Source organism: Perognathus longimembris, chromosome 6 (assembly GCF_023159225.1).
Source record: "Perognathus longimembris pacificus isolate PPM17 chromosome 6, ASM2315922v1, whole genome shotgun sequence".
Taxonomy (NCBI): Eukaryota; Metazoa; Chordata; class Mammalia; order Rodentia; family Heteromyidae; genus Perognathus; species Perognathus longimembris.
This window is the reverse complement of record NC_063166.1, coordinates 10,530,650-10,557,442: the sequence shown is the minus strand read 5'-3', so window position 1 is coordinate 10,557,442 and position 26,793 is coordinate 10,530,650. Positions and strand designations below refer to the sequence as shown.

The window sequence follows — 26,793 nt, the reverse complement described above, 5'->3', positions numbered from 1 at the left end:
TCTTGCTAACCTGTCGTATTAGGCTTAGCTTCCATCCCTTTCTTCCCTATGTAACTAAATACTTACCATTATTTCCACTGTTTCTCTCCTGTTAACACTGTGGTTAACTAAGAGCTTCCTAGACCACTAAGATACATCTTTGCTTCTGTATTCATAGGATATGAAACTTTAAGATATTGAAGTAGTAGTGGTAACTAATCTTCATTAGGTATTGCCACAAACACAAGGTTGTGGTTTAACTCCAGTAGTTTTCATAGCCAAACTTCCTCACCTGAGTGGAGAAGAGTTCTATACACAGTATCTTGAGCATTGAAATTGATTATTTGACAACTGAGATGCACCCCTCTAATCTCGTAACAGGAAAATACACCACAACTCAGCCATTACCCAGGCATAAGTAATCTGCAAGAAATCACCAACCAAAAGGACACAGGAGATTGAAATCTCCATCAAAACTTGGCCCCAGATGCATAAATCCCAGCAGAAAAAAAAATCACTAAATTTATGAATAAACAAGGCAATGCTTTCCTCAAAAATGAACAACTCCACAATAAAGGACCTACGTGAAAACCAAGAGGAAGAAAGCTCAATAAAACCATGAAAAGAATGGTCAGTGAAATCAAGGAAGTGATGATTGAATACCTGAACCAGTTCAAACAGGATACAAACAGACAACTAGAGAATTTAAACAAACAGCTGAATGAAATAAAGAAAATAATGCAGGTTATGAAAGAGAAATTGAATGAAGATATAGAAATCTTGAAAGAGCCAAATTGGAATCCTGGAAATGAAGAGTTCAGTAGCTCAAATAAAAACTCAATTGAAAGCAATAGAAACAGAACAAGTTGAAAATAGGGTGTCCGGGGTTGAAGATAAAGCAGAGGAATGTCTCAAACAGACATTGCAAAATCACTTCGAAGAAGATACAAATGGAATTTATAAGACCACTCGGACTCCATCAATAGATCAAACCTACAAATCATGGGTATAGGAGAAGAAATACAAACTAAAGGCATTGAGAGCCAATTCAGTAGAATAATAGGAGAAAACTTGTCTAACCTCAAGAAACAATCCAGGTGGAGGAGGCCTACAGAACACCAGACAGGCACTGTCAGAGGAGAAACACCTCTTAGACACATACTAGGTAAAAAATTAAACATACAGAATTAAAGAATATTGAAAGCTGCAAAAGAAAGGAGACAAGTAACTTACAATGGTAAGCCCATTAAAATAACAGCATATTTCTCAACACAAACTAAATGCAAGGAGAGTATGGAAGGACATAATTCAAGCTATCAATAGTGACTACCTTGATTTGGTACAAAATCATATTATATGGTGCCATCTGCCCCTTTTCTCAACACTTACTAAAGCAGCCAGGCTTTGACTTAGTCTTTCTCAGCAGTTTCCATTATTCCTCAAAGGAATTGTGCCACATTGCTAATTTTTTCATGTGTATTTTACATTTATTTTATTGGGCTTGAACTACGGGCTTTCCTGTTTTACTCAAGGCTGGCACTCTGTCATTTGAGCTATACCATCTCCTTGCTGGTGGATTGGTGATAAGTCTCTCATCAAATCTCAGCCTCCTGAGTAGCTAGGATTACAGATGTGAACCTAACTTGTATTTTACTTTAACAGGCAATTCAAAACTGTAAAAATGATCTGTAATTTAAAAATATAAAAATGTAAATTGAGTGCCACTGGCTCATGCCTATAATTCTACCTAATCAGGAGGCTGAGATCGGAGAATCATGGTTTAAAGCCAGCTGGGGCAGAAAAGTCCCCGGGAGATTTATTTCCAATCAACCACTCGAAAACTGGAAGTGGGGCTGTGGCTCAAAGTGGTAGAACACTGGCCTTGAGTAAAATACAGCTTAGGGACAGAGCCCAGGCACTGAGTTCAAGCCCCACAACCAACCCCCCCCCCAAAAAAATATATATATATATATTAAAAATAAGTATTCAAACTATGGTATGAAATTTTATTTCATTTTTGTGTGTTCCAAGCAACCATTTTGGTATTTTAAATTTTTCCTTTCTTTTTTTTTTGCCAGTCCTGGGGCTTGGACTCAGTGCCTGAGCACTGTCCCTGGCTTCTTTTTGCTCAAGGCTAGCACTCTGCCACTTAAGCCACAGCGCCACTTCTGGCCATTTTCTGTATATGTGGTGCTGGGGAATCAAACCCAGGGCCTCCTGTATATGAGGCAGGCACTCTTGCCACTAGGCCATATCCCCAGCCCCAAATTTTTTCTTATTTTTAAATACTATCTTGATATTCTGTCTTCATGCCTCAGCCTCCACATATGTGGACAATCAGTTTTATTGGTTATATATACTTTACCCTCCAAAGCTCAATTACAGTACAATTTGCATTTTCGTTCACATGTCAGGAAGGACATTGTGCCCTGTTTTGTTAATCATGGGCCTTAGGCTCTATCTTTGCGTTTTTGTGCTCAACAATAGTGCTATTTGAGCCACAGCTCCACATCTGGCTTTTTGCTAGAGAATTGGAGATAAGAGTCTCACAGATTTTCTTGCCGAGGCTGGTTTCGAACTGTGATCCTCCGATCTCAGCTTCCTGAGTAGCTAGGATTACAGATGGGAGCCACCAGCGCCTGTCACTTTTTTTCGACAGTCTATTTTCATGACTTGTTTCAAAGTAGGTAGCAGGTGTTCTCAGGCATCAGTCTTTCTTGGCAAAATAATTCTTAGTGTTGCCCTGAGTTTTCTTTTTTTTTTTTTTACTATGTCCCTAGGTGAAAAAGAAATCTCAAAAGTTCAAAATATTTCTTTAAATTCAAATGACAAAAATGTTTATCCTAAGACCATTAGAATGATACATGGAAATTGAAAAAAAAACATTGTATCATTGGAAAGGTACAATTGCATATTAGTGAGCCATGTGCTGTGCGGTGGTTCAACTTCTCATGCCTTGGAATCAAAAGACCACTGCTTCCTGTTCTACATTCAACCTAGTTTGCAGTTCTTTCCAATTCCAATGGGAATGTGTAGAAATTGTGCATCAAACTTGTGAGATATACACTTGTTTCCAAATCCAGGCTGATTTTCTGAGAAACTCCCTGAATGAAATTACATTGAGTTGCTAGGCACTGGTGGCTCATACTTGTAATCCTAGCTACTCGTCGGCTGAGGTCTGAGGATCAATGGTGGAAGCCATCTGGGGCAGAAAAGTTCGTGAGGCTCTTATCTTCAATTACCCATCAAAATGTCAGATACGGAGCGTGGCTCAAGTGGTAGTCCCCCCAGCCTTGAGTCAGAAAAAGTGCAGGGAGAATGCTAGGCCCTAAGTGAAGCCCTAGTACCAGCACACCAACTATCACACTGGATTGAAGTAGCTTTCAGGTTAGGAGATTTGTTTATCTACACAAAGGAGGGAAAGAGGTTGTCTTAGACCAAAGGACAGATAGCCCGTCATGTGTAGCAGCTGCCGAAGTGTGCCCTAGTTGCCTTCTTTTTCTTTTTTAAAGCTAGGTTATTGACAATGAAGACAATAATTCTGCTTGCTCAGGGTGCCAGCCCTTCCTGGACTATTTAGCTACATCTCTTCTACCCTCTACCCCAGTTGGTAGATCTTTTGGAAGCCTCTGTCCCCTTCCTGTTCTTCCTTCCTTTCCTCTTTCCTTTCCTGTGTCCCTTTCTCTTTCACTGTCGTGTCCTTTTTCCTCTTCTCTCTCCATGTCTCTCTGTGAGCTAGCTTTTCTGTGTGATTGCAAAGTGCACTCACCCTCTTGACTATACTTTGAAGGACTATGAAAGCAAAGAGAACTGGGTAGGAGATCAAACAACCAGAAACGCTCTCTGCTGATGGAATGAACTTGAAAATGAAGCCAAGGAATAAATATTTAGAAACTGATGATTAAGTAATAAATAGTAGCAGTTGAAATGACAATACATGTTCAATAAGTAGGTGATATTTGACACTGTACTTCCACAGACATTGTTTCAATCTTTAAACGACTCTTAAGTATTATCTCAATTTCATAATGGAGAAAGTTGAAAGATGGGAAAGGAAAACTTATTTTTGAATTCTCATTGTCAAGTGTTATTAGGGACCCTTAGTGACTTGCCTAAGATTACATAGCTAGTTAGAGGTAGACAATAGATCTGACCCTGCCTTCATTCAAAGCAGTTGACTACGTGAAGCTTGGACTTCTAGAGGTTATTTGGTATTAAAGGCTTACCGAAGCACTTTTTTTTTTTTCTCTTTTCCAGCACCTATTACAAGCCTTAGTGAGTCTGACAGTGAGACTGAAGGGAAACAGCCCGGCTCTGCCTCATCGGATGATGCGTTCAAAGCAGACTCCCTTGTGGAGGGAACATCTTCCCGCTACTCCATGTACAATAGTTTCTCCCAGAAGCTCATGGTAAGTCAGTGCTTAAATTGTCTTTCTACAGCAACCCAGGAGATTAGAGGGAAAAGGAAAGCTAGAGTATGGATATTTTTGTCTCTGCTTATTAGCTGCCAAAATTTAGTAGGGAGTATATAGTTCCCTTCCTGATAGAAGTATTCGTCACAGTGGGATCATCCACAAAAAATGCCTGTTTCTCCAGGTCTGTCCAGAAATGGACCATCTTTTGGTCTTTTTACTCACGAATTGTTCATACAAAACGTGTGAAATACTCCCCTAAACATGGATGTGTATCAGTGTATCCTGAGTATCATGCTGCGAGTTTTTGCTCTAGTAAATGACTTTTGCTGTCAAAAGAAGTAACAAGAAGGCCCAATTCTCCATCTCTCTCAACTTCACACCCATCGATGTAGCACAAGAAGGAAGAGGAATAGGGAAACCATTCACTTTCATATCAGAATTTAGTGTATTGTGCAGTTTAAGGGGCGTCCAAGTTTGCTTCCATAATATCACAGTTGACTCCTCTATTTTCTTTTGGATTCAAGAATGAGAATTGCCACTGCTAAAGCTGTAGGTCACATTTCTGCCTTGGGGAGATGGGAGCTGGGAAGCCTGTGACTCAGTCTCTGAGCTGGAAGAAGTATTTATGGCTGCTTAGAGATCCCTTCCAGCTCATAGCTAACACATTGCTTTCTAAGAGGATATAGACCCTCCAGGAGGAATTAGATCTCTGCATTGGAAGTCTTTGATTAGGTAAGAGTCTGGGATTTGAGATTTGGGTCTCTCTGATCCTAAGGTATGTACCCAGGCCCCGTAACCCCAGAGTTGAGTGTGAGCTTGTAGACAGTCGTGACATTTAAAAAAGTATTGCTAGTGACTCCTGCCTATAATCCTAACTACTCAGGAGGCTGATATCTGAGGATTGTGGTTTGAAGCCAGTCTATACAGGGAAGTCTGTGAGACTCTTCTGTAGTTAACCAGCCAAAAGGCTCAACTGGTAGAACCCTTGAATGAAGCCAAGCAAATGCTCAAGGCCCTGAGTTCAAGCTCCAGTATCAGCACACACATAAAGAAAGCATTACTGTTCCTGGGGTTTGTAGTACTCTGTGTACTTCAGTTTTACGTGAAGCAAGCTTTCCAGTTAATCTCTTGATGAAGGGGTCTCTTGAAAGCCCTCATTGTCTTTGCCTAGTAAGGCTACTCGGCTGAGAAGAAGGTTGAAGCCACTACTGCTTGAAGCTGTTACATTTGAAATTCTGTTTATCAGCTTTACTCTGGATCTACTTTACCCTTAATCAGACAAATTATCTGGAATGGGAAGTTGTGCAAATGTCCAGGGAGATTTGTTTAATACTCTTGGTACTTTTAACTACAGCTATGCAGTCCCTTCTCATTTCAACAACTTCTGGTTGCCCTAGACTTTCACCTTCAGGGTAGATCACCACTGGGCCGACAGCTCTTGGTGCTTTTCTTCATTAGGTTAGAAGGCAAACTTTGGGTCTACCTTATCTGTATTTCTCAGAATTTATTACAATGTCTCGTCTGTAGTAGAGGCTAAATAATTGTTATTGGATTGAACTAATTGTGCTCTCTTCTCTTTTTCAGGCCAAGATGGGCTTCAGGGAAGGCGAAGGACTGGGCAAATACAGTCAGGGTCGGAAGGACATCGTCGAGGCCTCTAATCAGAAAGGTCGAAGAGGCTTGGGTCTGACACTGCAGGGCTTTGATCAGGAGCTGAATGTGGACTGGCGGGATGAGCCCGAGGTAGCTGGTGAGGCAGGGGAGATGGGAGAGCCACTGGTGTGTTTGGATGTGAGGTTTGGTGAGTGGAGGTGGAGTGTGGAGATAGGAGAGCCAATGGTGTATTTGGGTGTGTGGTTTGATAATTGGAGGCGGGGTAGGAGAGCCAGTGGTGTATTTGGGTGTGAGTGGAGGCGGGGGTGTGGCGATAGGATACTCACTGGTGTGTTTGGATGTGAGGTTTGGTGAGTGGGGGCGGGGGTGTGGAGATAGGATACTCACTGGTGTGTTTGGATGTGAGGTTTGGTGGGTGGAGGTGGAGTGTGGAGATGGGAGAGCCACTGGTGTGTTTGAATGTGAGGTTTGGTGAGTGGAGATGGAGTGTGGAGATGGGAGAGCCACTGGTGTGTTTGGATGTGTGGCTTTGTGGAAGCAGTAGTACCTAGGTAGTATGAACAGGGTGATGATTGGGGTTTGCAACTAGTTCCTTAAGTGGAAGGTACTAGAAGACCAGGACATAGGCCAGGTTGTCTTTGCTTTCTGGGACTGTCTTATGATATATATGTAAAAGATACTAGAAGATAGAGTTTGGCTCCACAGAGAAGTTTAATAAACAGGTTCAACTTTCCACTGGTAGACTAGGAAACTAACAAGGTGCTGAACTCTCTGTGAAAAGATTCAAGTGAGCACCCATTCTCTTATTATATTAGAAATCCTCTTGAGATCTTTCCACCTCTTCAAGTTCTAAACATTTTTTTTTAGTGGGGGAGGCATTGGTTATGGGGTTTGAAATCAGAGTCTAGGCTAGAGCTCTACCACTTTGAGCCACAGCACTACTTACAGTTTTCTGGTGGTTAATTGGAGTTAAGAGCTCTCTTGGATTTTCCTGCCTGGGCTGACTTTGAACCACAATCCTCAGATCTCAGCCTCTTGAGTAGCTAGGATTATAGACATGAGCCACCAGTGCTCAGTAGTATTTGCTTTTTGTGTGTAGCTTTTCTACTGTGGTTTTAGTCTGCTTATGTGCTTAAGTACCAATTTGTTATAAGATAAAAAGAGACTATCCTTATTCATTACATAGATAATGTTGATATTAATTACTATCCTACTTATTTCACAAAGTATTTGAAATAGTTATAATAAAAGCATCTAAAATCATGGTGAGACATTACTACTATAGAGTCAAGATTAGAGACAATATCTAACCTATGTAGTTGCTTCAGATATGACTCTGAATGCTGAAAAACTATTTTGTTTTTGTTTCCCTGATTTTATAGCTCAGGAAAGAAGTACATGAATTGGTTCATGAAGAGAGTCTAATGAGTAGAATAAGAGTAAGGTTCAGGACAAGCCAGGACCTACCAAGACTGACGGTGGTCTTGCCTCTGCTTCCTCATACCTGCAAATGGGACCAGCGCATGAAACAGTGCAGAGCAGGGCAAAGATTTATAATCAGTTGCTAGGTGTAGGCTTTTGCCTCTGCAATACCTTGAGCTTTCGTCATACTCCTTTCTCCTAAAACAAGTACATACAGTCCCTGATGATTTCATTGAGGAAAATTTGAATGAACTTCATTAAACTCTGAATCTAAATGTGACCCATAAAATCTTCCTTCTTAATGGGATAGTCTATTGAAGTTCCTTCTTGTGGTGAGGCTGCTCCTGTTAGAAAAGATGCTTGATAGGTCAGAGTTTGCTTCTGCCAGTAGTTGGTAGCTACTTCTGTAAGGCAGATGAGTCTGGGTAAGTTAAGGTGATTTTCCACTCCTGGAGTCACTGTAGGGAAAGTATTTGGTGGCTGCTAGAGCCCAGCATGAACTTAAACTTGTAGAGTTCAAGATTTCAGCCTTTGGGCAAGGTCTGCTGTGCAGGTAACTTCAATGGACAGCCCTTTTTTTGGGGGGGGGGCCAGTCTTGGGGTTTGAACTCAGGACCTGGGCACTGTCCCTGAGCTTCTTTTTGCTCAAGGCTAGCACTCTACCACTTGAGCCATGGCGTCATTTCTGGTTTTTCTGTTTATGTGGTACTGAGGAATCGAACCCAGGGCTTCATGCATGCTAGGCAAGCTCTCTACCACTAGGCCACATTCCCAGCCCCAATGGGCAGCCTTTGATGGGGAGATTGAGTCTTCTTTTGCTCAACAAAATAACATCCAATGTGTTTATGAACATCTTGTTTTCTACAATTTGTAATTTACATTTATGCTTAAGAGTGGTGGGTTTGGCCAGGGGGAGAAACCATGATTTACCCCCAGATTCACGGACAAAAGCCATCAGTAATTTTTCTTTTCAACCTTTTCTTTGATGATGGTGCGTGGCTTTCCTCAAGGCCTTACATTGTGATCTATTTCATGCCTTTTAGAGCATATAATGTTACCTTTAACCACACTGCTTCAATTTGCAATGGTGACTGTCTTCTCCACGCTTGCTCCGGCTTGTTCTGGAGGCAGTCTGGAAGCTACTACCCAGGTTAGGTTTGAGAATCCGTGTTTTTCTAGCCCAGTGGTACTTAGTCCTGAATACTCAGTAGTCAGCAAGGGCTTTTTTGGTGGAGGCTGGGGGCGAGGGTGGTAGTAGGGTGGTGGTGCTGGTTTCGAGGCTTTAACTCAGGGCCTTACTCTCTGTTTTCTTGTTCAGGACTGGCGCTCTACCATTTGCGCTATGCTTCTAATCTGGCATTTTGCTAGTTAACTGTAGAAAGACTCCTTTGCACTTTTCTGCCTAGGCTCGCTTTAAACCTTAATCCTCCAGGTCTCAACCTCCTAAGAAGGTAGGGTTTCAGGCATGAGCCACTGGTTCCAGGTGAGACTCTTAACTCCAGTTAATTAGCAAAAAGCTAGAATTGGATGTGTGGTTCAAGCAGAGCACCAGCCTTCGTGAGCAAAAAAGCCAAGAGTGTGAGACCCTGACTTCAAGCCCCAGTCCTGGCATAAAACCAAAACAAAACAAATAGAAATATTTTTTCAGTCCCTACTTGAGGCCCTCAGAATCTTATTGAAATGGGGCCCAGGCTTCAGGGCCTCACGCTTGTTCTGCTTGCTTGCTTAGCTACGATTCTGCCACTTGAATATCCTCCAGATATCAGCCTCCTCAGAAGTTAGGATTTCAGGCTTGAGCCACTGGCATCATTTCTCTTTAGAAGCTCTGTAAGAGATCCTAATACATAGCCAAATGAGAACCAGTAGTGTGCGCGCGTGTGTGCGTGTGTGCCTGTCCTGGAGCTTAAACTCAGGGTGTGGGCACTGTCTCTGAGCTTTTGCTTAAAGCTAGCGCCCTATCACTTGAGCCACAGTGCCATTTGGGGCTTTTTCTGAGTAGTTTGTTGGCAATAAGAGTCTCATATCCTTTCCTTCCCATAGGCTGGCTTTGAAGAACCACAGTCTTCATATCTAGCCTCCTAAATAGTTAGGATTACAGGCGAGAGCCACCAGCGCCTAGCAGAGCTATATTATTTCGATTTGGCATTCCAAGCACTTAGTAGGTATTCCAAGCATATAGTAGGTATTCATGAAATCAGTCAATGTATATGCTACAAAAGTTAAGCAAGGTGAGGAGAGGGTTGGGATGGGAGGGATGGGTGAGAATGTTGAAAGGAGAGACACCAAGATGCATTGTATTCATAAACTTCTTTGTTAATTGGAACTCCTTTGTACAATTACTTAAAGATAATATAATAATGGTAAGAAGAAGAGGAAGATTGGAACAAATGAAAGAAATCTTAAGGATTTGGGAAACTTCTAAAGAACTCAGCGGAGGCTAGGCATTGGAGGCTGAATCTGAGGATTGCACTTCAAAGTTAGCCTAGGCAGGAAAACCCATGAGACTCTTTATCTTTGATTAATCACCAAAAAGCCAGAAGTGGAGCTGTGGCTCAGTTTACAGGTGGCTCACACCTGTAATTTTAGCTACTCAGGAGGCTGAGATTTGAGGATTGTGATTCAAGCCAGCAGGGGGCAGGAAAGTCCTGGAGACTCATCTCCAGTTAATCACCAGAAAACCAGAAGTGGCTCTGTGTGGCTGATAGTGTAAGCACTAGACTTGAGTGAAAAAAAGCTCAACGATCATGCCCAGGCCTTGAGTTTGAGCCCCATGAACAACAACAACTAAAAAGCAAAGGCACAGTCCCCGGGCTCTTAGTTCAGGCCCCACTACCAGCACACACACTCCAATAAAGGATGCAACAGAATTGGAGCTGGCCTTCAGAAGTTGTACTGCAGAATTGGAGTCTCACATCTTGTATTTGGCCACAGCTTCAGTAATTTGGTTGCTTCTTTGAGCCCCTCTTGGATTAATCTGGGGAGGTTCTGGTGTGTTAGGGCCCCAAGGGTGTCTCTTACCTGACCTTCTTCTCTCTTTTGTAGCCCAGTGCCTGTGAACAGGTATCATGGTTCCCAGAATGTACCACTGAAGTTCCTAACACTCAAGAAATGAGCGATTGGATGGTTGTGGGAGAGGTAAGATTTCAGGAAAATGCACCCCAATTTCTTGACTTTTCTCCCTGAGTCCAGTGTGTATGTAGATTTGCAGTTTAAAAAAAAAAAAAAGTGAAACTGACCAGTCTGAAAAGAGTAGAGCTGTGTCACAAGGGTGTGTCAAGGGCTTTACAACTGTGCCCCTGGGAGTTGTGGCAGACTGGTTTTTCCCTTAGACATTTAACTTGCAAGGCAGGCAAAATGTTTAACCTCTATCTCTTCCTTATGGTTGCTTCTTGGAATGACTTATGTGTCTGTGTATATTCTGGTCACTGCTGGGCACTGTTCCAGGTAAGATGAAAAGACTGTTTCTGTCCTCAGTGAGTAATGAGGAAATGGCAACAGAGGGAATTGGAAACTCGTAAGGATAAAGTAGATGCCTACCAAATCAGTGAGTCTAGAGGACACTTCTCAGAGTGTAGGCCCCTGGGGATCACCAGCACCCTTTCAGAGGGGTCCACAAGGTTAAAGTTATCTTCAAAATGATACTGAAAAGGTTTATTGCCTCCTCACTTCCATGATTCCTGAAGTGTCCCGTGTAGTTTTCCAGAGGCTGTGGCGTGTAGATTACATGTGATTGAGATACAAAAGCAAGGAAGAGAGTCTAGCTGCCTTTCTATTCAGCTAGGCATTGAAAGTACTTACAAAAGTAGAAAACAGGGCTAGGAATATGGCTTAGTGGTAGAGTGCTTGCCTTGCATACATAAAGCCCTGGATTCCATTCCTCAGTACCACATATATAGAAAAGACCAGAAGTGGTACTGTGGCTCAAGTGGTATTAGTGTTAGCCTTGAGCAAAAAGAAGCCAGGGACAGTGCTCAAGCCAAGTCCAAGCCCCAGGACTGGCAAAAACAAAACAAAACAAAAAAGTAGAAAATAGAACTAAATACTCACTAAACTGTTTTTTCAAATAAGGCTATTTTTTAATAAAATTATTTATGTTAACATGTTGCTCTTTTAAGCTGAATTAAGAAATATTATTAAATTTCTAGTTTAATTTCTTGTAATAAACTGGTATGTATATGTCTAGCTCAGATATCAGTGTTTAGTTGTTGTTGTTGTTGTTTTCCAGTGGTAGGGATGGAATTCATGTTAGGCAAGCACTGCCTCTGAGCTACATTCGCCCAGCGGAATTAATGATTCTGAGGAGTTTAAAGCCTTAGACCAAGCCGGTGGCTCATGCCTGCAATACTAGCCACTCGAGGCTAACATCTCGAAAGCCATCCTGGGGAGAAAAGTCTGTGAGACTCTCATCTCCAGTTAACCATCAAAAAGCTGGAAGTAGAAGTATGGCTCAAGTGGTAGAGCACCTGCTGGAGTGAGAAAGTTAAAGGAGAATGAGTGTCCTGACCTTGAGTTCAAGCCCCACAGAAAACAGAAAAACAAGGCAAACCTGAGAGCCCAGTTGACAGTCATTGGTTCACAGGTTGTGGAGGTAGTCACGCCTGGGTGTAGGGCTGGATCTGACCTTCCGCAAGGCCCTTTGAATTCTGATAGCAAGCATTTGTGCTCCCCTGAGCAAGAGACTTCCTAGCTGAAGGACAGGCTTATGTCATTTGGGAGTCGCCCATCCTTCTGCCTGCCTGCTCTCAGGGCAGACAGCTTGCAAGTCTCCTTCCTGTTTGCTTTTCCCAGGCTCAGCACTTGTGAGTCTTGTTTCCATATGGTGCTTTGCTCAGAACTCCCAGGTGCCTGCTTCATCTCACAGCCATCTGGAGCACGGCCAGAGGGATTTAGAATCTTCTCTTTCCCGCCCTTCAGGGATTGATGTTTCTTGGCAGGGACTCGGGCCTCTTCTTCTCTGCTCACTCAGTACCCTGATTCGTCTGTTCACCCCCACCCTGTACACAGTTACACTTGGACATTGTTTGTTTGTTCTTTTCTTCCCCTGTAGAGAAAGATGGTTATTGAAGATGAAACAGAGTTTTGTGGAGAAGAGCTGCTTCACAGCGTGCTGCAGTGTAAGGTGAGGCCTGTGGCTGGAGCGGAGACCAGCGCCTCGGGGCGGCGATTAGCCGGGCCTTCCCAACTCCTCCTGACTCAGTGTGAGGAGGCTGAAGTTCAGATTGTTGTTTTTTTAAATCAAGGACCATAAATGTAAGTTAGAATGTATCTTTGAGGTTGTGGTGTGGTTCCTTTTCCCTGATGACTATCTGCCTTGTAATGGTATTATTATCATCATAAATGAGTTGTACAAGGGAGGTTCCCTTGTGGCGTTTCCACACATATGAACAATATAACCTCACCCCCTCCATCGCTCTCCCCTTCCCACTCCCCCTTCTTAAACCAATTTCAGAAAGGTTCATGGTTCTATTCTCATATATGCAAATAAACTACACGGGTCATATTCGTCCTCATTCACCCTCTTTTTCTTAGCCCTCCCGCTTCTCACTGGTACACCCTACATCCAACCCTGTTTTATTGTTTCTTTTTAACAGTCCTGGGGCTTGAACTCAGGGCCTGGGTGCTGTCCCTGAGTCTCTTTGTGCTCAAGGCTAATGCTCTCCCACTTGAGCCAAAGCGCTACTTCTGGCTTTTTGTCTGAGTGGTTTATTAGAGGTAAGAGTCTCACAGGCTTTTCTGCCTGGCTGGCTTTGAACCACTGGCTTTGAACCACGATCCTCAGATCTCAGCCTCCTGAGTAAATAGGATTATAGGTGTGAGCCACTGGCACCCAGCTTTAAATGTCTTTTTTTGTTATTCTGTATTAATCACACCAAGAGATTTTTACTATGGTATTTCAAACATGCATTTATTATATTTTGCTCAAAAAAAACTCTCTTGGTTTCTCTTCCCTGCCTCCTAGTCACCTGTTGAAGAGCAGCCTTCACTGGGCTCCTTATGCCATCTCCATACCCCTGTAGTGTTTTAGTGCTGTGCTGTTAGTGTGATCAATAGCTGGAAAGGATTTGTTTAATCTCAGTGGGTGAGTTCACTGTAACTCCTCAGGTGCCCGGTATAGCCAAATACTTGGAGTCATTCTTTAGCATCAGAAATGGGTTTTTTGTGCAACTTTGGGCCAGTTGTTTCAGAGTCCTGGTATTTGTTTCTATAAATATAAAATGGGAGAAAATACTCTCTGTATGCTTGTGAGATTTAAGGGAAATAAGAGGGTGTGTAGTAGCTGCCTAAATGTTGGTCTCCCCTTTACATTTTTCTGGTTTGATTGCTAATTCTGAAACACATTCTTGGGGTAGAATGAGCCAGGGCGACTGAGGAGGAAATGAGTTGGGGAAAAGTAAAGGCTTCACAACGGTCTCACAGCATTTTTTTCCCTGCCAGTCCTGGGGCTTGAACTCAGGGCCTGGGCACTGTCCCTGACCGTCTGTTGCTCAAGGCTAGCACTCTACCACTTGAGCCACAGCACCGCTTCTGGCTTTTTCTGTTTTTGTGGTACTAAGGAATTGAACCCAAGGCTTCATGCATGCTAGACAAGCACTCTACCACTAGGCCACATTCCTAGCCCACAGCACTTGTTCTTCTTAGAGTTGAGACTATCTATGAGGTGACTAGATCCCAGGTTAAGTGAGGAAGTTGGAGAAGGGAATTACAGGGCAGAAGGGTCAGTGTGTGTGTGTGTGTGTGTGTGCGCGCGTGTGTGCGCGCGCGTGCGCACATGTGTGCACATGCATGTGTATGTGCATGTAGGTGGGGGAAGTTCTGCTCTTGGTGTGTGTCCCTCTCTATGTGAGCCCAGGTTGAGATGTCAGAACTGTGTCCACTGCAAAGTTCCTCACTGGCTTGGGGAAGCTATGAGGATTAGCAAGGTCAGAAAGGTGGCTGTCTGTGCCCTGAGGTGTGCTGTTTTAAGTCTCTTACTGCATGGCAGGTACCTGCTTCACTTGGTTTTCAGTGCCATACAGGTGAGGTGGTTGAGGGTTATAGTGAGTAAGCACCTTATCTAGGGTAACACTACTGGTCCTTTTGGAACTGAGACAAGCAGGAGCCTGACTTCTTGAGGCTCCTGTTCCATCTCAGCTGTAGGGATAACACTTACCTGGAGATTCTGGTTCTCTTTGGGCAGAGCGTGTTTGACATCCTGGACGGAGAGGAGATGCGACGAGCTCGGACCAGGGCCAATCCCTATGAGATGATCCGAGGAGTCTTCTTCCTCAACAGGTTTGCTGGTCTTTCCCTTCCCTCCCAGCATGCACTGCGTCACCTTTCCTTTGGTCGTCAGTTTTCTGTACACCTAGAACTGAATCGCACTTTCTATCTTGCTGTGTTGCAGGGCAGCGATGAAGATGGCTAACATGGATTTTGTGTTTGATCGCATGTTTACAAATCCGCGGGACTCTGATGGGGTGAGAATTTGTGATGTTGAGTGGAGTTAAGCTTCACCAGCTCAAAAATTGCGATTTGTTCAGTGTGAGAGCATTTCTGCTATGCAATGGAGATGTATTTTGCTCTGGGCTCCCCTGATAGAGTCCCTCAGTGCTCCCCAGGGTCCCAGGAGTTTTCTGGTTTGCAGAAGGCTCTAGAACTGGAACAACACTACGATCTGTAATTTCAGTGGGGCCACTTCCCCTCTCTGCCCCTCTGAACAAGCTTTGTGTAGGATTATAATGCTGAGTTTTTGGCCCTTCTCAAGAAGTCATAGAGCAAGATGACTTTCATTATTATTATTATTATTATCATTATCATTATTAGTAGTAGTTATGCAAAAAGGTTTCAATTCAACAAATCAGTTCATAAGTACAATGAATGAATCTTGGTCAGTGTCACCCCTTCTGTCACTAAGATGATTTTCTGTTCCTCTGTATTTTGTTTCTCTGAACATGTACACCTGATAATGACAGAGTAAGCCAAAATAGACATTTCATTCAACAATTCTCTTTAGGGTTTCACAGCATTCTCCCTAGTTCTAGAAAGTTAGTTTTCTTTGACGATGACAGGCTGGAGCCAGCTTTTCCCCAAAGCTGTTTCTGTTGTACTCACCTTTATTTCACCAGAACCTCCAGTTACCTACCGGCTAAAGACACTTATTTCCAAGTTTCTTAATGTTTCAGCTCCCTCTGCCTAGCAGCTTATTCCGTGCTGCCAATACTGGCGTGGAGCCCCACCACCACCACCCCAGACTTTACTCATTTTTATCTCCTAGGGCTCTCTCCCCATTTTTCCAGGATCAGCAGGCAGCATAAAAGGGCTCTTGGAATTAGCATCTTGAGAAAATTAGGTTGATAGAGTGTTGATTTAATTTTCTGAGCTCCCAATGATTTCCTTCAACCCCTGCCTGGAGAGGAACTCTGTTAAGCTGATGGGAAGTCTCAGCGTCACTTTGAGCTTTTGAATGTGAACGCCTCTAGCAGCTGGTATCTGGTTATTGTCTTTGGTTGTCATGAAAAGGAAGTAGACACCAGGACTGTACCATTCAGGTGTTGGGGGGAGATGGCAGTTACATAGGAAAAGGCAGCTTTCTCTTTCAAGCAGCCTCTTGACCTGAATTGATTGTTAGTGGCCATAGAGAATTGCCCTTTCAGAAATGTTTCTCTGCACTCCCACTATAAAAAGAGATTTCTCTTTAGTCCCTGGTGTTTTCTTCTTTCTTTTCGTCTCCATTTTCCCCTGAGGACCAGAGTGACAGCCAAGCCCAGTAGGCTCAGCTTGGTGTGATTTTTCAGGCTAGTAGAGAGAGACACCAGAGCAGACACCCAGCAGAGGTGGGAGTGCCTGAGAGCCCAGGCACCATTCAGGCTTGCTAGGGGCTTGGGACTCTTAGGTCAGGCAAATTGTAGACAAAGGGAGAACTTGAGGTTTGGAGTATTGTGGCGAAGGGTGTGTGTGTGTGTGTGTGTGTGTGTGTGTGTGTGTGTGTGTAAAATAGGCCTCTTGTACTAGGACAAGGATCTAGAGAGGACAAGAATGAAACTTGGAGCAACAAGAGAGAGAAGAGAATTGATCTCCTGGGAGACACTATAAACTATCACATTATGTGAGAGATTTGTGTGCCCAGGGATGTTGCGGAGGTGAGAAAACATTGTGAAGTGTAACAGAGGACAAAACCTAGATCTTTGTTTCAGTCCTCTCTTCGGGAAAATTAGGCAGCACATGCAGTGCACTGTGTGTGGAATGGTGCACTTGGCAGAGGAAGATTCAGAGAGAACAAGAGTTTGGACCCGCTGGGAATATGGCCTAGAGGTAGAGTGCTCGCCTCATATACATGAAGCCCTGGGTTCGATTCCCCAGCACCACATATATAGAAAACGGCCAGAAGTGGCGCTGTGGCTCAAGTGGCAGAGTGCTAGCCTTGAGCAAAAAAGAAGCCAGGGACAGTGCTCAGGCCCTGAGTCCAAGCCCCAGGACTGGCAAAAAAAAAAGAGTTTGGACCCCAGGGAAGTGGATCTAGTTGAATATAATATCATCTTACATTTGTGTATATTTCATGGTTAGCAAGACCTTTACCATAGGATACTTTATTTAATCCTCCAACAGCCTTGAGAGATAAATCCCTTTTTAGGAAGCTTGAGCTTGCTGACTTAAATTTTGTGCCTGTCTTTGACTTTCACAGCCAGCAAGTGACAGCTGAGAGCCTTGCCTGTCCTCTGTGAACAGACTCCTAGCTACTGCTCATCATGCAGCATTTAGACCGTGGTAGGAGAGATGAGAGGCTCTCATTCAATCACTGCCCTTCCAGGCCCCAGGCTTCCTTAGTCTGAGCCAGGGCCCAAGTCTTGCCAGGGCTAAGAACATTGTTCTTCTTTGCAGTATGTATAGGACTCGAACTTGTGACCCCTGTTTCCTCACCACTGTGATGAAATGCCATTAGGTCTTTTTGTGTGTGTGCAAATGAATATAATCCAAAAATAGGAATAATTAATGGATCAGGAACAAAGGCTGTTGGGGTGGAATAGTAAGTGATCTGGGGAAGAACCGGTACACCACAGCATACTCGGGGTGGGATTGTCACAGGATCCTTATGTTTATTCTTAGCCACAGTCACTATTTTGATAAAACTGGATAGTTATCATCAGAGGCAAGATCCTTGTCACCTAGAAGTGACTGGCTTTGAGCATGTTGTATTTCTCTTTCTTGTAACTTGAAGCTTCTTGGTCTTTAGCAGTTGCAGGATTCTGGATGAGCTTGTCGTAGCGAGCCTCTGGAGAGGGAAGGCAGGGGTCCCTGGTCATCTTCATTTTCTGTGCTCATCCACTCCCGAGGCTTACCCTCCTGTCCAGTGCAAGTGGTCTGGCTTTTGTGATAGGTCGGTGGAGCTCACCGTGTGGGTTCAAGAGGAGGTCAGAGCAGCGTAGCATTTGTGTTCTAGAGAAAGTGCAGCATGTGGTACAGGCCAGTGCAGAGGAGGATGGGGAGATCCCAGGTGATGTGGGGCTTTGAGTCAGATTCTGGAATGGAAAAAGCATGCTAGTGAAATCTGAATGAAGTTGGAATTTTAGCAGTCATGTGCTGTTCTGGGTCTTTAGTTTTGACACACGTATCAAGGTAATGTAAGGTGTTGACTAAAGTGGCGACTTGGTGAAGGGTGCAGATGTTTATCTTGGTACTTTTCTTTTTTTGCCAGTCCTGGGGCTTGGACTCAGGGTCTGAGCACTGTCCCTGAGCTTCCTTTTGCTTAAGCACCACTTCTGACTCTTACTGTTTATATGGTGCTGAGGAATCAAACTGAGGGATTCATGCATGCAAGGCAAGCACTCTACCACTAGGCCACATTCCCAGCCCTCTTGGTACTTTTCTATAGATCAAAAATGATTGTACAGTAAAGTTAATTGGAAACAAAGAGTTGAGAAATCCAAGGAAGAACGGGAGAATAGCCATAATGGCTGATTGTTAGAGCCCCAGACTTCAGTTGAACAAGAAGGGCAGCGTTGGAATGCCTGCATTCTGGTTTCGCTTTGTTGCAGGCTGGCTGGGGACAGGGTACTTAGTGTCTTAGTACCTTTTTTTGCCTATCTGTAATGAGGGCATGCAGCACCTACTTTTCTTGAAAGTATTCGTGAAAGGCAAAGTATGGTGAGGAAAAGACCCTGAGAAGTAAAAATTCCACTCAGGTACCCCAAGGAGATGAGTTTTTAATTTTTTTTTGGGGGGGGGGTTGGTCATGGGGTTTGAAATCAGAGTCTGGGAGCTGTCCCTGAGCTCTTTTGCTAAAGGCTAGCGCCCTGCCACTTTGAGCCACAACTCCACTTCTGGTTTTTGAGTGGTTAATTAGAGATGAGAATCTCACAGGGACTTTTCTTGTTGGGCTGGCTTTGAACTACAATCCTCAAATCTCAGCCTCCTGAATAACTAGGATTACAGGCATGAGCCACCAGCACCTAGGTGTTTCTTGATTTTTAAATTATTATAAAGATGATGTGCCAGAAGGGTTACAGTAGCTTAAGTCAGGTAATTAGTACGTTTCTTTTTGGACAGGGTCACTCTTTGCTTCGCTGTTTCCCAGGTTTTCCCCTCCCAGCCTAACTAACAAGTTGTGTCATTCATTTTCAACCTAGTGTCCAGTGAGTATCACTGCTGCATTTGTTCCTCGTTTGTCCATTTTGTGCTGGTACTAGTGCTAAAACTTGGCCTTGAACTCGTATTTTGCTTTTTGTTGTTGTTGCTGCTCAAGGCTAATACTCTACCACTTGAACCACGTCTCCAGTTCCAGCTTATTGGTGATTAGTTGGAGATAAGAATCTCAAAGATTTGTTTGCCAGGGCTGGCTTCGAACCTCGATCCTCATGTCTCAGCCTCCTGAGTAGCTAAGATTACAGGTGTAAGCCTCCAGCTCTTGGTCCTAGGAGATTTTTTATTTAGAATATGAGCTAGGCCTAGCGATATGAAGGCCTTGGGATTGAGAGTTTGCTAGGAGACTCTGGAGGGTCTCACAGAAGATAGGTGTCTTGGGTGTTGTGGCCCTGGCAGAAGGCTTCATTTGCCTCCTTACACCCTCCCCCCTTTCTCCTTCCCTATCTTTCCCTCATCTCTCTGTCTTCCATTTCCCTTACAGAAGCAACTAGTGAAGGACCGGGACCCTGAGCTCCTGTACTTCGCGGACGTCTGCGCAGGCCCTGGGGGCTTCTCGGAGTACGTGCTGTGGAGGAAGAAGTGGCACGCGAAGGGCTTTGGGATGACTCTGAAGGGCCCTAATGACTTCAAACTGGAGGACTTCTACTCAGCCTCCAGTGAGCTCTTCGAGCCCTATTATGGTAAGCGCACCGAACGGGCAGGGGATTAGGGGGTACAAGGGACAGCCCAGGACCAAAGGAGTTACCCAGGTTACCCAGGTGCCATGTGCGCCTCCCTAGGTTTCGTAGCCTGGGGTTCACCGTCTCTGCTGCGAGTGTCTTAGTTCCCTCTGGACTGCCCCGTTTTACAATGGGCCTGCAGGATTCAGGTTAAACACTCCACTAGGCAAACTCTCATTAAAGCCATATTAATTCCTCCTTGCAGGAGCACTCTTCTCATGTGGTGACAGCAGATAATGAAACTGGCTGATCTCTGGCTGAGAACTGGCAGGGTTATTAACAAATAGCGACCACATGCCCATCTCCAGCCCTGTGTGAGGGGCGTGGAATGCACTGAGCAGCAGACAGCCCAGCAGGCCCTCTGCTCTGCCTGCACCGGCAGCAGATCTAAGCCCTGCCCCCCCCCCTTCCCCTTGCTTCCTGGGTATCATTCACTGTCCTGGAAGGCTCATGTCCTAGCTCCGGATGTGTTTAGGGTGGGTGAACTCACGAGGAATCTTGTGTCCTGCCAGGTGAGGGTGGGGTGGATGGAGATGGAGATATCACCCGGCCAGAGAACATCACTGCATTTCGGAATTTCGTCCTGGATAACACGGATCGAAAGGGAGTCCACTTCCTAATGGCTGACGGGGTAGGTGCCCTCCCTCCATAGGACGATACTGCAGGGACCTGTGCATTTAGAGCGGGGTGAGGGATGTGCAGCCCACAGGCCATGGGACACCTGTGAACTCATTTTGTGTGTGACACCGAAGGAAGATGGTGGCAGTCAGTGCAGACATAGCCCGAGCAGTTGATGGAGATGAGTCGGGTGCTGTGTCCTCTCTTCTCAGCCCCACCCCTGTCCCGGTGCTCTTGTTTCAGGGTTTCTCGGTGGAGGGGCAGGAGAACCTGCAGGAGATCCTCAGCAAGCAGCTGCTGCTGTGTCAGTTCCTCATGGCACTGTCCGTTGTCCGTACAGGTGACACTTCCCCCTCTGTCCCCTCACCCCACACCCACTAAAGGCCTAGTGGACACGTGGATGTACAGGGGTCGGATGGGAAGATCCGTAAAGCCAAACCTTGTGTCAGGGGAAGGTGACTAAGTGAGGCATTTAGGGAAGAAAAGGTGACAGGATCCCTAAGTCCCTTTAAGGGTGATTCTCCCATCTGCTGTTTGGCTGAATGAACCCAGGTGTGGCTCCTTGTCTTCATCATTCTTACTGGGTACCCTGGGTACCTCACCTGCCCCCCCAGAGGGGCTCCGCTGACTGTGTGGCTGTTTTCTTTCTAGGAGGCCACTTCATCTGTAAAACTTTCGACCTCTTCACACCATTCAGCGTGGGGCTCATCTACCTGCTCTACTGCTGCTTTGAACGAGTGTGTCTCTTCAAGCCCATTACAAGCCGTCCTGCCAACTCAGAACGGTGAGCCAGGCTAGCTGGATTCTATGGCTAGCCATCAGAACAGCAAATCCTCGTGGCTCACACACTGGCATGACCTCCAAGCTACGTTAAACACTTTAACCTTAGAGTCACGATTAGAAGCCCCATCTAACTGGTCCCCAGCTGGACTAGTTGAGTCTCTGCCTCCTTCCCAACAAGCCTTATTCTCCATACTTCCGTGGGAGTTCTCAGCTTGGTGCAGGAGAGATGACCACTAACCGGGCTGCAGCTCAGAGGCCCTGCTGACAGCCCAGGCGGGGCAGTTCCAATCGGAATTGCCCGGCAGCTCGTTAAAACCACAGATTGCGTCACATGTTCTTGGAGAGTGGTCCTTTAGGACTCTAATTTAGAGCCCCTGCCAGCCAGTGCAGGGCAGTTAGGAGCCCTCCCTACCACCTTGCATGAAAGAGAAGGGTTTGAGGTGAACGTTTGCAGCAGAGCATAGACTCAAGACCGGAAAGCTGTTCAGCTTTGTGACTGTGGGGCTGGGGAGGAAGGGCTGCGTGAGGAGGAAGCCTTGCTCCTGGCAGTAACAGAGTGTCTCCTGCCAGGTATGTGGTGTGCAAGGGCCTGAAGGTGGGCGTAGATGATGTGCGGGAATACCTCTTCTCAGTGAATATTAAGCTCAACCAGCTGCGGAACACCACCTCCGATGTCAACCTTGTGGTCCCCTTGATGGTGATCAAGAGAGACCATGAATTTACTGACTACATGATACGGTCGAACGAGAGGTAAGCCGGTCAGCTGTTTGTGTTGGCACCACTGGAGTACCAAGGAAGACCAGAGAATGAAGGACCTGGTATCTCTTCATTGTGTGGGTTTGCTCTGCTGGTTCCAGGGTACCCCAGAACTATGGTTACCCTGTTCCAGAGTTGTCAGGACAGCCTAGCTGCAGTAGGCCTGGCCACAGGAGCCTGAGTCTCACAGTGGAAAGAGATCAGCCTGGGTCTGAAGGTGAGAAATCGCTGCTATTTGCAAATGGCCATCATGGTGATCGCTTGTGAAGTCTCCTGCTTACTCGCAGAAGGGGGAAGGAAGGCAGATGCAGAGCTTTGGAAATGGCCAAACGTTGGCCAGTTTATGGGTAGTATGGTTGCTGGCTTTTTTACTTTTAATTTTCGCCCATAACCCTGTTAGTAGTAATAAGTTCAAGTTGTGATAGCTAGCTTAGTGCTCCTAGCAGACAGGCCTTAGAAAGAGGTTTTGAGGTGGGTGTGCAGGTTGTGCACACAGTGATGTGGTAGAAAGTATTCTTTAGGGGCCAGCCAGGGGCTAGGAAGGCCTTATCACGTGTCCTCGAGGGGGTGTGGTCCTGAGGAGCCAAGGAAGGCAGGAAGTCTGTCTCCAGATTTGCACGGTGCTTTCGTTTTCCAGCACTGCCACGTGGGCAGTCTCGGCTGGATTGTAACGCTGTAAGTAGGCCAGGCGTGCTCCAGATGAGGAAAGAGGCCCGGAGAATCAGCAACACGGGGGCTTTGTGATACGCTGCGCTACAGAGTGCTTTCCACTGCCTGCCGCCTGCGAGTGTGGCCAGGGGCAGAGCTGGCCTTCTGCTCAGTGCTGCCCTCGGCGGCGTGCTTAAACCACCTTAGCCAACCACTTCCCTTTCTTTAAAACACACACACACACACACACACACACACACACACAATTTTGTAAATGAAATGCATATCTTAAGTGTTTACTTCAAAGCCATTAAAAATAGTTTTGAGGACTGGGAATATGGCCGAGTGGTAAAATGCTCACCTCGTATACAGGAAGTCCTGGGTTCAATTCCCCAGCACCACATATATAGATAAGAGCCAGAAGTGGCGCTGTGGCTCAAGTGGCAGAGTGCTAGCCTTGAGCAAAAGGAAGCAGGGACAGTGCTCAGGCCCTGAGTCCAAGACCCAGGACTGGCCAAAAAACAAAAAAAAAAAACTTGACTCCATGCTAATACAAAGCTGTGTACTTCCGTCAGGTTTGACAAATATGTACGTATAGACTACCCACCCCCTATTAAGATAATACCTCCAACCAGCTGAGCCCCAAGAAATCACTTTTCTCTCTTCAGACTTACTTCAGGTTAGGTTTGCCTGTTCTAGAACTTGGTATAAATGGAACCATAGACTATGCACTTTTGTATCTGGATTTTTCCTCACCATCAGTGTGTGTGTGTGTGTGTGTGTGTGTGTGTGTGTGTGTGTGTGTGTGTGTGTGTGTGTCTGGGATTTGAACCCAGGCCTTGTGCTTGCTATGTAAGCATTCTACCACTTGAGCCATGCCTCCAGCCCTGTATTTTGTTTTTTTACATAGGCGCTCTTTAATTTTGCCCAAGCTAGCCTTGAACTGTTGATTCTCCTGCCTCCCAAGTAGCTGAGATTAGAGGTGCATGCCACTCCACCTGGCTTCTTCACCATACTGTTTATGAGGTTTACTGATACCATGTTAGTTTGTTCCTTTTTTACTGCTGAGTAGCATTCCAGTCTATGGAGATTCCATGGCTTATTCCTCTGTGGATGACTACTTGAGGTGTTTCTAGCTTGGGGCCACTGTGGGAGAGTGCTACAGACACCCTGCACAAGGCGTAGGAATTCTGAGTGGCAGAGTGCATTTGTGTAGCTGTTTAAAGCTGTCATTCAGATGTGGTGGTGCCATTTTCTACTGTCCAGCCAAGTCTGCAGATGATGGCGGGGCACTCTTGTCAACCTTTGGTACTGCCCGTCTTCCTGTTTTTAGGCATTCTAATGGGGTGGAGTGTTAGATCATTGCGGTTTTAATCTGTATTTCTGTAGTGACTTCTGATGTTGAACCCTTTTAAAATGTGTTTTTATATATCTCCTTTTATAATGTCTCTTCCATTTTCCTCCCTCCCTCCCTCCTTTGCTCCTCTCTTCTTCTCCCTCCCTCTTTTCTTTTGTCTCAGACATGCTAGGAACTGACTAGTACCTTCAGTCCCTCCTCAAGTCTTGTAAAACATTTTTGTTTATTTTTTTTTCATTGTAAGAATTACTTAAACAACAAAAAAAAGAATTACTTAAATATTTTGGGTACAAGTTCTTTGTCACTATGTATGTTGCGAATATCTTCCCTTATGAATTTACATTTTTTTTTTTTTTTTTTTTTTTTTGCCAGTCCTGGGCCTTGGACTCAGGGCCTGAGCACTGTCCCTGGCTTCTTTTTGCTCAAGGCTAGCACTCTGCCACTTGAGCCACAGCGCTCCTTCTGGCCGTTTTCTATATATGTGGTGCTGGGGAATCGAACCCAGGGTTTCATGTATGAGAGGCAAGCACTCTACCCACTAGGCCATATTCCCAGCCCTGACTTTACACATTCTTTAGAAATATTTTTTCAGCAATACTCAGGACCTTGTGCTTACTAGACGTGATGTTTTCAAGTTTTATCATGTTGCTGCATGTATTACAATTTCTTTTTCTTTTCTTTTCTTTTTTTGCAGTTGTGGGGCTTGAACTCAGGGCCTGGGCACTGTCCCTCCCTGAGCTCTTGTGCTCAAGGCTAGCACTCCACCACTTTGAGCCACAGCTCCAGTTGCAGCTTTTGGTTAGTTGGAGATAAGATTCTCACAGACTTTTCTAGGCTGGCTTGGTACCGTGGCCCTCGGATCTCAGCCTCCTGAGTAGCTAGGATTGCAGGCGTGAGCCACCAGTACGCGGCCACAATTTCATTTCGCCTGCACCACCTTGCGTCTGTTCACCTGCGGCAGGTCATTTGGGTTCTTTCCACCGTTGAGCTGTGAGCACTGGTGTGCTGGCGTCTGTTGGCGTCCCTGCTTGGGGAGCTGCTGGGCTGTGTGGTGTTTGTCGTGAGGAAGGCGCTGCTGCAGTTTCCCCACGATCCAGCCAGCACGCCTCATTTTCCCGTCATTTCCTTCGTGGTGTTCCGGTAACGGCCATCCTGAGGTCCCAGTGGGGGTATCTCGTTGTAGTTTTGATTTGCCTTTCCCTAGTGGCTAGTGATAGTTGAGCATTTTTTCCTTGCGCTTATGGATCATTTGTGTATCTTTTTTGAAGAAATATCCATTCAAGGCCTTGGTGCACTTTTTAAGTGTTTTTTAATTGTTGAATTCTCACTGTGTGCTTTGCACAGAAGTATTTAATACTGATGAAGCACAATTTGCCCATTGCCTGGGCTTTTGTTGTTATATCTGGGAAATCATTGCTAAACCCAATCATATGAAGTTTTTCCCTTCTGTTTTCTTTCTTTCTTTTTTTGCCAGTCCTGGGCCTTGGACTCAGGGCCTGAGCACTGTTCCTGGCTTCTTTTTGCTCAAGGCTAGCACTCGGCCACTTGAGCCAAAGCGCCACATCTGGCCATTTTCTACATATGTGGTGCTTGGGGAATCGAACCCAGGGCTTCATGTATGAGAGGCAAGCACTCTTGCCACTAGGCGATATTCCCAGCCCTTCCCCTCTGTTTTCTTCTAAGACTTTTATATTTGAGCCCATACATTTAGGTCCTTGATCCATTTTGAGATGTGGCTTTTTTTTTTTTTTTTTTGGTATTGATACTGGGGTTTAAATTCAGGGACTTGGGCTCTTGCTTGTTTTATTCACTCAAGGCTAGTGCTCTGCTACTTGAGCCACACATCCACTTCTGACATTTTGCTGTTTTATTGGAATAGAGTCTCTTGGATTTAACCTGCCCAGGCTGACTTCAAACCTTGGTCCTCAGATCTCAGTCTACTGAGTAGCTAGGATTAGAAGGGTCAGCCACCAGTGCCTGGTCTAGTTTTCAGTTAATTTTATATATAGTGTTAGATAAAGGTCTAACTTCACTCATTTGCCATAGATACCCAGTTTCCCCCAACACCATTTGTTGAAAAGACTGTGCTTTGCCAATGAGTTGTCTTGTTACACTTGTAAAAGTCTTTCAACCCATATATATGAGAATTTGTTTCTAGGCTCTATTTTGCCTCTGTTGGAGTGTCTGTTTTTAATGCTGGTTTCACACTGTTTTTGATTACTGTTATTTTGAAAGTAAGTTTTGAAATCAGGAAGTTTGAAATTTCTAACTTTGCTTGTAATTTTCAAGATTGTTTTAAGCTGGATATGGTGGCTCAAGCCTGTAATTCTAGTTATTTGGGAAGCAGAGATTGGAGATTTTGATTCACAGCCAGCCTGGGCACAAAGAAGTTTGTGAAAATAACCAGTGTAAAAAATGGCTGGAGCTAGAGCTGGGGATATGGCCTAGTGGCAAGAGTGCTTGCCTCATATACATGAAGCCCTGGGTTCAATTCCTCAGCACCACATATACAGAAAATGGCCAGAAATGGCGCTGTGGCTCAAGTGGCAGAGTGCTAGCCTTGAGCAAAAAGAAGCCAGGGACAGTGCTCAGGCCCTGAGCCCAGGTCCCAGGGCTGCCAAAAAAAAAAAAAAAAATAATAATAATAATAATAAAAAAAGGGCTGGAGCTAGATGCCAGTGGCTCATGCCTGTAATCCTAGCTGCTCAGGAGGCTGAGAGCTAAGAATGGTTGTATGAAGCCAGCCCAGCTGGAAAAGTCCCCATGAGACTCTTATCTCTAATTAACCACTTAAAAACTGGAAATGGTGCTGTGGCTCAAAGTGGTAGAGTGCTAGCCTTGAGCAAAAGAGCTCAGGGACCGC

At 45.1% G+C, this 26,793-nt stretch overlaps 1 protein-coding gene across 2 annotated transcripts in view; it reads left to right on the top strand.

Moving 5' to 3' along the window:
- The window catches only part of Cmtr1 (cap methyltransferase 1), a 50,227-nt gene that overhangs the window by 11,584 nt on the left and 11,850 nt on the right, over nucleotides 1-26,793 (top strand). The window contains exons 2-13 of one of the 2 annotated variants that reach the window (XM_048347837.1): nucleotides 361-1,216; nucleotides 4,237-4,388; nucleotides 5,979-6,137; nucleotides 10,473-10,565; nucleotides 12,478-12,549; nucleotides 14,608-14,702; nucleotides 14,815-14,887; nucleotides 19,531-19,729; nucleotides 20,281-20,399; nucleotides 20,630-20,726; nucleotides 21,038-21,170; nucleotides 21,740-21,919. In XM_048347837.1, the coding sequence (XP_048203794.1) occupies nucleotides 4,359-4,388; nucleotides 5,979-6,137; nucleotides 10,473-10,565; nucleotides 12,478-12,549; nucleotides 14,608-14,702; nucleotides 14,815-14,887; nucleotides 19,531-19,729; nucleotides 20,281-20,399; nucleotides 20,630-20,726; nucleotides 21,038-21,170; nucleotides 21,740-21,919 (1,250 nt within the window). In that variant the 5' untranslated portion in view covers nucleotides 361-1,216; nucleotides 4,237-4,358. The remainder of the gene's footprint in view (nucleotides 1-360; nucleotides 1,217-4,236; nucleotides 4,389-5,978; nucleotides 6,138-10,472; nucleotides 10,566-12,477; nucleotides 12,550-14,607; nucleotides 14,703-14,814; nucleotides 14,888-19,530; nucleotides 19,730-20,280; nucleotides 20,400-20,629; nucleotides 20,727-21,037; nucleotides 21,171-21,739; nucleotides 21,920-26,793) is intronic. The other variant, XM_048347836.1, reaches the window with a different exon arrangement.